We start from the raw sequence: 9,258 nt of genomic DNA, 5'->3' as shown, positions 1-9,258 counted from the left end.
CCCGCTGCGGGTTGCCTGCCGCCGGCTCAGACTGGTTTCTGGAAAGTGCTTTGTCTCGCAGGCTGCATCCTGGGAAGGGTCATGTGGAGCCCAGTGATGTCATGGGATCAAAGCCTGACTCAGCTCCGCGTCCGATGGATGGGTGTCCGCAGGTACCGAAGTGCGGGCTGAGATGTCAGAGCCCACCAGGAGCAAAACTTCCCGTGCCTCCGGGAGGCGAGGAGTTAAGCCTGGTTCCCCCGAGCCCAGCGCTTCCTCTGCCGCCTGGAAAAGCCTGGCTCCTGCACCAGGAGGGGAGAAAGTCTCAACTTGAGTATTACAATGGCAGTGCCTTAGCGCCTGGCAGCAGGCTGTCAAGAAATATGGAAGCCTCTCCTCACACAGGGTGTGGTGGTCCTTTTCCCCATAGTGTCTGGTTCCCGAAACTTGCAGTCAGGCTTAGGTCCTCAGAAAGGCATGGCAGCAGTCCCGGGGAGATCCTAATCTCCAATTTTGTAATTGCATTTATTTGCATGTGAGGCAAATAGATACATTCTGCCTGCCTTCTGGTAGCGTGCCAAACTTTTTTTCATCGTGGGGGTTTGTAGATTCTGTGCCCTAATGCAGGCTTTTTTTTTTTTTTTTCCTCCTTCTAGTTTTCTCTTTTCCAGCTTTCTCCTTTCTAGTTTATGCTTGGTGGGGTTTGTGTGTGTGTTCTTGTTTTGCTTTTTGTTTGTTTGTTTGTTTTTGCTTAACATAAAAAGTGTCGGTACAGCGATGCCGGGTGCTTAATAGCTCCAGACTGAGATGTATTTTGAAGATAGGGTAAGTGAGCGTGCTGGCAAAACCTTCACGGCTCTTTCTGAACTTCTTCTGCAGTAACCGCTGTACTTCGCCCTGTTTTGAAATTAAGGTGTTTTGTCCAACTTACCTTTTCCCCCCGGTGTGCTTAACTCGTTTGTGTCTCCTCTCTCCCCAGAGCCTCACAATGACAGAGGAAGCATGCAGGACACGAAGTCAGAAACGAGCGTTAGAACGTGAGATAACGCACAACGATGTGGACAGTAAAAAAATAAAAATGGAGAAAGGACTATTAGGAACGGATATAAATGCTGAAGGCGACATGAAAATAAAAACAGACCCTGGAGCTGGAAAAGTGCAAGGATTATTAAAAAGCGGAGAGGTTAAAGCAACCATTAAAGTGGAGGTTCAGACGGGAGATGAGCCTGTGGACATGAGTACCTCAAAAAGGTGAGTTGCGACCTGCGTGCTGCAGTTGCACGGTAACGTTTGGGATACCGGCACCATCAAATGCGGTCAGGTGCTCACTGGGAAGAAGTTTCTCTGCGTCTTAAAGGTAGAGAGAATTAAAATTTCCCGTGCGTGTTGCTGCTCTGGCTCTTCACGTGAGATGCACCAGCTACTTCTGTGTAACTGCCTTGCTGATTCTTCTTCCGCAAGCTTTGGCAGCAGCGGCAGCTGTGAACAGCCGCTGAGTAAAGAAATAGGGCCTTGACTAGGAAAACGTGCGAGTTCAAAAGAGGAGGCACTTTGAGCTACAGATTGAGACTTTTGTGAGGAAGAGTGGTTTGGCTTTTTTTAATTGAGCTGTGATATGGGAAAAATAATAGATGATAATTGTCTAAACAGGGGGAGTTTTAACTGCAACTTGATCCTTCCTGACAGAGCGGTATGAGCGGATAACGCTGACTTTATTCTTGAAGTAACCTGTGGATTTTGATGCTAGAAGTATTATGAAAAGACAGCACCTGCCTGCAGCAGTTCTCTGTAGGACAGACTTTTGAAAGTCCAGCCTCCTTACCATGTCTGAATGTCGACATCTGACAGCACGAGTTCAAAGTTCCTTATGACTTTGGAGAATTTCATTATTACAAAAATAGAAAGCTTTTCCTTCGACTTGTATATGAGATACACACGGGGGTGGTTCTGACATACAGATTGACGGGCATCGCTTTAAAGCCAGGTTCCAAATCTTCCGCCATACTTCTAACCCAGATCCTGGCTATACCGGGGTAAAAATTCTGTCAGAAATGCCGTGGCCCTGATGTTGGCCCTTCAGAGTCTTGCTTTTTTCCTTCTGGTGCAGTAAGATCCAATGTATGGAGCAGGAAGCCTGGAAGCCTCCTTTATTCCCAGTTCTGACACCGGCTGATGTCGGAGTGGGAATACACAAGAACTCAGACCTGCCTGCCTGTGCAAAATGGCTTAAACGCTTCTCGGAGTAATAAATCCGTGTTCGCTCGGATGCTGGTTGTTACAGCAGCGCAGATTTGAGGTGTGAAACTGAAAACACGAGATCCTTATCAACTGTGCAGGAATTACTGGGAGGAGGGGCACTTTGGGGTGCTATGAAGAAAAGAGGTGTCTTTGATGTTTAATGGCAATTCATCCGTAAACTTTTCCTAACTTCCCATGCTTTTCAAAGAGAAAGAACTTAGACTGCAAGAGCCCGATTACTCTATTCAAATACTGCTTCAATATATGTAGAACAAGACCCCTTCCATCCGCGGGGCTGAGGGAAGGTGATCGTTCTCAGCTTTCTCCGTAAAACTTCACCCAAGGGACAATTATACAGGTTGCCCCATTTGATGTTTAGGAGGTGCTCGTGTCGTGCACAGCAGCAGCTCATTGGGGTGATGGATGACTTCCACATCAGGCAGTTGTGTTGTGCTGACTGGGAGCAAATCTCTGAAGGTATCTTTTGGCATAATCGCTACCTACTAATTAACCCAGGTATGCACGCTGGTTTTTTGAAGAATATCTAGATTGCTCGTACCAAAAATTGAATAAATTAGAATCAGGTATTCTAACTCTTCTGTTGCAGTGCTTGCCGCCACATGCATAGGCTCTTGGTGAGTTTATAATATTTTTGAAATGCGTGCCAGTGCTTCTGCTCTGTTGGTGTCGGTCTCCGTTGCAAGGCGTGCTAACGGGATGATGAACAAGGGGCTGTATGCTTAACTTCCCAGAGAGCACCTGGAACAGGAACACCTATTTAGATGAGATGAGAGAGCATCCTCTCTCCGTACGGCATTCTTATTTCAGGTGGTAATAGGATAGTGTTGTATTCAGTTTCTGCAAGGAGGGAGAAGAAGCTTCCCCATACAAAAAATACGCTTGCATAAGGAGGGAGTGTGATCCCAATTCCGCTGAAGTTAATAAATGTAATGAAGAATTTCATGAGGCTTTGGAGAAGCTCTTTGGATACTGTTTGTAAGTTGGAATGCCCTTCACAATGCATATTTTCATAAAATCCTTAATAGAGAGGAACCAAACCCTGGGTCATCTCAAATGACAAAAGTGAGCCCGCATGATTCTGCAGAGTTTTGGAAGTGAAGGCAGCAGCTTCCCAGGCTCTGGGGCTCCGCTCCTGCGTCGTGGTGGTGCCCTTGGTCCATGCGTGGCTCCACGAGTGGAGCATAAACGTGGCGCTGAGCAGCTGAGCAGCCTCGGGATGCAAATATTCCCAAGCGAATGCAATCTGAGTCTGAAGATGGCTGCGATAGAGCGGAAGCTCGTCTCTGGATGAGCCTGATCCCTTGCATGTGCAAGAATACAGCGGGCGCTCGTAGGGAAGGCAGATCTTAATTTCATAAGGATTTATTTTTTTTTTTTTTAAGTGTGGGACTTACCTTTCCAGACCTTTGGTCTTCAGAGGAATTTAGCTTGCAGTGTGTCTTTAAAGCAATTGGGCTGATTTTCTGAGGAGATGAAAAAAAGAGCTGTTACTTAAAATGACTGAGCTGCTACAAAGTTCGTGGGTAAAATTCATGCTTAGTGATGTATGGTGCTTTGGCTTTTAAACTTCCTTAATGCTTTTAGAACTGAAAACATAATATTTTCCTTGGAAAAGGTGGCACAGCAATAATCACAGTTTAGCTGACGTAAAGCTGATTGAATGGATTATCTTTCTGAAATCAGTTGATTTTCAAGATTTGAAATACAAACCTGGCAATATCTCCGCGTTAAACTTAAAAATATATTTCTTTTAATTTTCTTTTTCCCCCCCTTAAACCTTGAAGTTAAATTTAAAAATAGGAGCTGGTCTGAGCACATTTTCTGATGCCAGAAGAAACAGAGGGAAGTCTGTAGTGGTAGAAGTCTTTGATGAGAGGTCACACAAGGCCAAACCAAAATCTTGCTCCTCCGCATGGCGTTTTTGCAGCACTGGGAGCAAGCTACGCCGGCGTGTAATTATCCCAGACCTACTGCAGAGAAGGAATGGGAGGAAGGAGCGTCCTCCCCTCCTGATAAGGCCGTGTCTGGTTTGCAGTGGGGTGGTAAAACAGCGCAACGTTAATCACTTTGCTTGTGAATACACAGATTTACATCAATGTGGCTGGTGGGGGGAAAAAGGATGGGTCAGCATTCGAATCTTGACATGTTACCGTGATTTCAAGCTCTGCTTTCCCCTTCCTCTGTTCTTCGTCTTTCCTCTGTTCTTTCCTTCCCCTTAAACGCCATGCGTTGAGCATCAGTTCCTTCCAGCTGAGGCTGGAGCCCTCCTTGGGTCGCACTGCCTGCTGCATCTCGTTGCGTTCGCTGTACTCCAGCTTCAGCTCCCTTCATCTACAGTGCGCCTTCTGACCATTTCCCAAGGTTTGTTGGGGTTTTTTTCCTATACAAGATGAAGCAGTTGCATAGGTGGCACTGGTTAAGGTCATGATTCCTGGTGGGCTCACAGTAAGGTTTGGCAGGGACCACGACTGATCATTCCGGACACAGCCATGTAGCTGGCTGGCTGGCTGGGAGCTGCTGTCCTCAGACAGGTCTACAAGGACAAACCCTCCTCTCTTCCGGAGCAAAAGCGTCAGGATCCTCCAGGAGCAGCGGACTGTTCTCCCACTTGGAGGAAAACCTTGCTCGTAAATAGAGGTGTGGGGTGTTCACAGGCAAGGGTACTGCTTGACCCCATGAGCGGCTGTGTCGTGCTTGGTTGCTGCGCTGTGCTGTCTTAAATCCTCAAAATTACCGTAACTCTCCAAACAGAGAACCTCAAAACATGTTTCACTTCAGATTCTAAAAAGCGAGGCTTCTCAGTCACGCAAGGAAAGGGAGAGTGAGAAAATGGCTTTGTCACGGCACACAGACGTGATGGCCGTGGGGTGGGTGGTGCTGTTAATAAAACACAGATACAAGAGTTGGCTTCTATCCTTCCATCCATCCCCAGCTCTTGCTTTGTCTTGTTGGCAATCTGGGGACGAACGTGTCCTCTGTAAAGCAAACTGCAAAACCTTTTAGGCAGCTGAGCATCTTCCTGTTCTTCCTGTATGTTCTCTATTTGCCAAGAGTGGTAAATTAGCTTATCAACTATCTTACCTGAATTAACTGTGGCTCGATCACAAAACAGCTTAAGGCTGGCTGATAAATTATTCCTACAGATTTTGTATCGGTCGGGGTCTTACTTAAAAAACCCAAAACCAACGAACAACCCCACATTCCAAAACCACTGTATGTGTCGTGCCATCTTCTCACGTTAAGCTACAGAGTCTGGGTTTTCCTTCCAACTGAAATCCAAGTCTGGATAAACCAAAAAGTCTGCATTTGATAAATTAGGTTTATTTTCACAACTACTGCTTGCGCCCGTCTGTCGTCTCCTGATGCGCGGTGCCCACCAGTATCACATGTACACAGCTTGAAGCTCTTGCTGCTTGACGTGACGCGTGAGCTGGCCCGACTTACACTGCTGCTCGTTTGCTTAAATGCAAGCCGTCAGGAAGATGAGGCCCAAGAGTTTGTAGGCATCCCTATAGTTCTTGCTCTCGGGCAAATAACCTGCCTGGACTCTTTAGTTCCTTTAATTTTAGGTCTTGCTAGTTACGATTTGCATGCCTGGCAAATGTTGCGCTGCTCTGGAACCTCGGAGCAATCGTGTTCTCTTTTTGTTACACAGGATAATTAAAAATAACATCTAATAGAAATTGTTTTGAAACCGTATGAAGGCTGGCCTAGCGGTTGTGCCGTGAATTTCCGTGTTGGGGTTTGGGGGCTGAATTTCAGTGCTTTGGAGGATTTTAGCTTGGGTTGGTTTGGGGATTTTTTTCTTAATCTGGCCAAATCACGTTTAAAACTTGCTAAATTAATGGATTTTAATCAGAAATTCTAACCCATTCCTGAGCACGTCAGGATGCAGCCTGTGTTGGCTGCCCAAACTCTCCACTTTACTGGGATTTGCTGGGATCAGTGTTCACGGCGGCGCTGGTGAGGAGCAATAGGCTCCTCTCCTCCCGCTAGCGAGCCTGGAAACGTGGCGCAGAGCCGTGCTTTAAATGTCCCGTTTGCTTCTGTGTTGTACCTGTGCCCCCGGCTGCCTGTTGTGCTAAGGGACATTGTGACAAAATTGATGCCAGAGTTCCTTGGGGAATTCCAGTGTTTTATTGTAAACGCAGTTTGATTAAAGCTTTCTTCCTTTATGTCCAGAGGAAGGGACAAAGTTTGTTTTGCTTCACTTTCACACCCGTCACTGGATCCATTGCAACTTCTTTGATTTGTGTAGCTACAACTACTCCAGGGAGAAAAAAAAAATCCCCACTGCATTGCTTTTTCTTGCCTTGTTTGTCTTCCTTCCTTGCCAAGTATTTTTGGATGAGAATATACAAGGGATTGTTGAATGGACTGAGGCAAAACCATTGCATATTTGCTAATGCAGATGAAGCTGTAGCCTGAGTACCAGTCGGGACGCTTCCTTCGGGTACCTGCGGAGGGACGGGACGTGCTGGGATACCGCAGGATGGGGCTGTGTGGGGCTCCTGCTCTGCAGCGGGGGATTTCGTGTTTCGGGTCAGTAGTTCTGTAACTTCAACCAAGTGAGCATCGCATTGATTTTTTTTCTTAATTATTATTTTTATTTATTTATTTATTGGGTGAACGAAAGGGCATTTTAGAGCATGGGTAAGATCTGGGCTGTAAAAGGAAGCTTATTTTGTGTGTGTGTGTGTAATGCTCCTGGATCATTACGAACAAATGCAAAGCCTGTTGCGATAGGAGAGCTCTTTTGCTAATGTCGTGACGCGCTCTGTAAGCCGCAGCGCCAGTCCTCTGACATGACACCCAGCGGTTCCTGGGTGTCTCTGTCTCTCAACCAGTGTTAAGTTTAAACTTCGCCTTCCTTGGCTGTACTTGGCTGAAACTTCTGTCTTGCGGGAAGGTGGATCTGTTAGCAAAGTTGAGTCCCACCTCGAGATACCTTAAGCCTTGGATGTGCCATCTTCCAGGCAAAAATGTAATTAAATCTTCCTCCACTTGCACTTAGCTGGGCCGGACCTCTTTCCTCCAACTCGGCAAATAAATACACAGTGTCCTCATGGGAAAGCGGCCTTTTTGTTTGTTTTGGGGGGGTTTCTGGAGCAGTTGTTGTGCTCTGGGTCGCTACAGGATACTCCAAGACACTAAGGAAGACTCTTGAACAGCGTGGTGTGGCTGTCCTTGTGCTCTGAGGTTTTCAAAGAGGATATTGGAGGAAGCATGGCCTTTTTCTCAGGGTGCTTAGTGACTTAGGAGGTCTGCATTTGATTCCTTACACAGACTTTGTGCAAGGTCTCTGTTAATTGTGTTTGATTGCTGTGAATGCTTAAATGGGTGTACGTAACTGGGCAGCCACCCCACTTTCCTCTTCCAGCACAGAGTCCCGGTGATTGAGACGGCGACACTTATGAAAGCTGAAGGCAGAATAATAGAACTATGTCTTTATTTAGCTAGAGGACATGCCTGATGGCTTCAGAGGATAAAGGTCGTAGTACCAGGGCAGTTAGCCCAAATTATTAACTGCTGGTGGCAGTATTTTGCTGAAAGTGGTGATGTTTCCATTGTCTTTCTTATTTTGAAACATCTGCTTTGGATTTTTTGCTTTACACACAGGCTAACAAAAGAGTAAAGCAAACTCCTTTTTGAAGGAAGATTGTTTTGCAGAGCTCTCCTCTACGTTTCTGGAGTTCAACCTTGTGCCACCTCATCCACCGTGCAGTCGGTCGCACTGCTGAGGACAGAAATCCTGTAAGGCCGCACAGGAGTCGGCTTTGGTGCTGTGGTCAACATGTGTTGCCTTAAAAAAATACACAGTATGTCCCCGCTTCAAGAAGAGTTTTCCGCTGTCAGGTCAACGCGGCCTCAAAATTGGTCTAGGTAGACGGTCCTAAATCGATACGACTTTGGGGGAAATAGATGATTTTAAAACTGAACGTGGCGCAGCTTTTATTAGATTGGCATCTTACAAGGCGGCTGTCAGGAATGTCACAGCGCAGCTTGCCCAGCGGAGGAATCGCAGGGGCTCGGGGAAGCCCTTCGATGAAGTGCCATCAGGCTAGAGACGGGCCGTCCTGGCCTTGTCTCCTCCTGCCTCGCAGCCCAAATAGAGGACGGGGTTTATTGCAGAGCTGTTGGGGGCAAGGTTTTATTTCCTAGTTCCAGATATCACATCGCAGTCCTACAAAATGGCTTTGGGCAGCTTTTCTGGTTTTGTGCAAAGCGGTGGCATCTTGCATGGACACTTTGTTTTGATGTTGCTCTCTTCCGAGTGCAAGGAGGTAACCGGGGGTGCCCCCCCGCAGCGGAGGGGACCCCTGATCCAGGCTGCGGTAGCTCCGTCGTGTCCGTGCTGGTGCTCCATCTTGGGGAGGGCTTTGGGGGAAGGTGTGTGTGGTGGCACGGCTTGGCCAAGCCACCGCCCTTCGCCTTGGCCGGGCAGACCGACGTCCATCCCAGCTCCTGGTGCCCTGGGCGTGCTCTGTGGGCCGCGGAGAAGCTTTTGCAGCAGCTCGGTCCTGCACGGGGAGCATGAACGGCCGCTCACCCTCCACGCTCCCTGGCCAAGCTGGGGGCTGTGAGGTGCGCTCCCCCTCCTCCTAAACTTTGTTGTGTTTTTTTCAAAGCTAGAGTATTGAGATTGCTGATGAGTGCACACTTGCGTTGATCACACGTGTCGGTCTGCTATCAGCACGCGTCGGGATGAAGATTTTCCTCCTTGTGGCATCCCGGGAAAGCCTGGGGGCTGGCAGGTGTCGTCTTCCAGCCTGGCCTTCCTCCTCCAGCCTGAAAATAAAACTAGGAGGGCTCCACGATGCAGTCCGGCGACTCTCTTGGGGCTTTTTCTTTTTTTGTTGTTGTTGTTTCTCCCTTTTCTTCTCGAAAAATGCCAAGCAACTCTGGGCGCGGGTGCCCGCGGCGGGCAGCAGGGACCCCCGGGTATGGCCGCTCCATTTTCTCTGCCAGCACCTGAGCCCAACCTCACCTCACAAAATGAAGGCCGGGCAGCACCGGCTG

General features: G+C 47.8%; 1 protein-coding gene across 3 annotated transcripts in view; it reads left to right on the top strand.

Moving 5' to 3' along the window:
- The window catches only part of GATAD2A (GATA zinc finger domain containing 2A), a 48,428-nt gene that overhangs the window by 26,228 nt on the left and 12,942 nt on the right, over window positions 1-9,258 (top strand). For 2 of the 3 annotated variants that reach the window (XM_035890633.1, XM_035890635.1), the window contains exons 3-4: window positions 62-152; window positions 959-1,230. In XM_035890633.1, coding sequence (XP_035746526.1) covers window positions 62-152; window positions 959-1,230 — 363 coding nt within the window. The remainder of the gene's footprint in view (window positions 1-61; window positions 153-958; window positions 1,231-9,258) is intronic. The other variant, XM_035890634.1, reaches the window with a different exon arrangement.

The sequence above is a fragment of the Egretta garzetta genome, unplaced genomic scaffold (genome assembly GCF_000687185.1).
Source record: "Egretta garzetta isolate BGI_Z169 unplaced genomic scaffold, ASM68718v1 scaffold683, whole genome shotgun sequence".
In the NCBI taxonomy this organism is placed as follows: Eukaryota; Metazoa; Chordata; class Aves; order Pelecaniformes; family Ardeidae; genus Egretta; species Egretta garzetta.
This window is presented reverse-complemented; position numbering and strand designations above follow the sequence as displayed.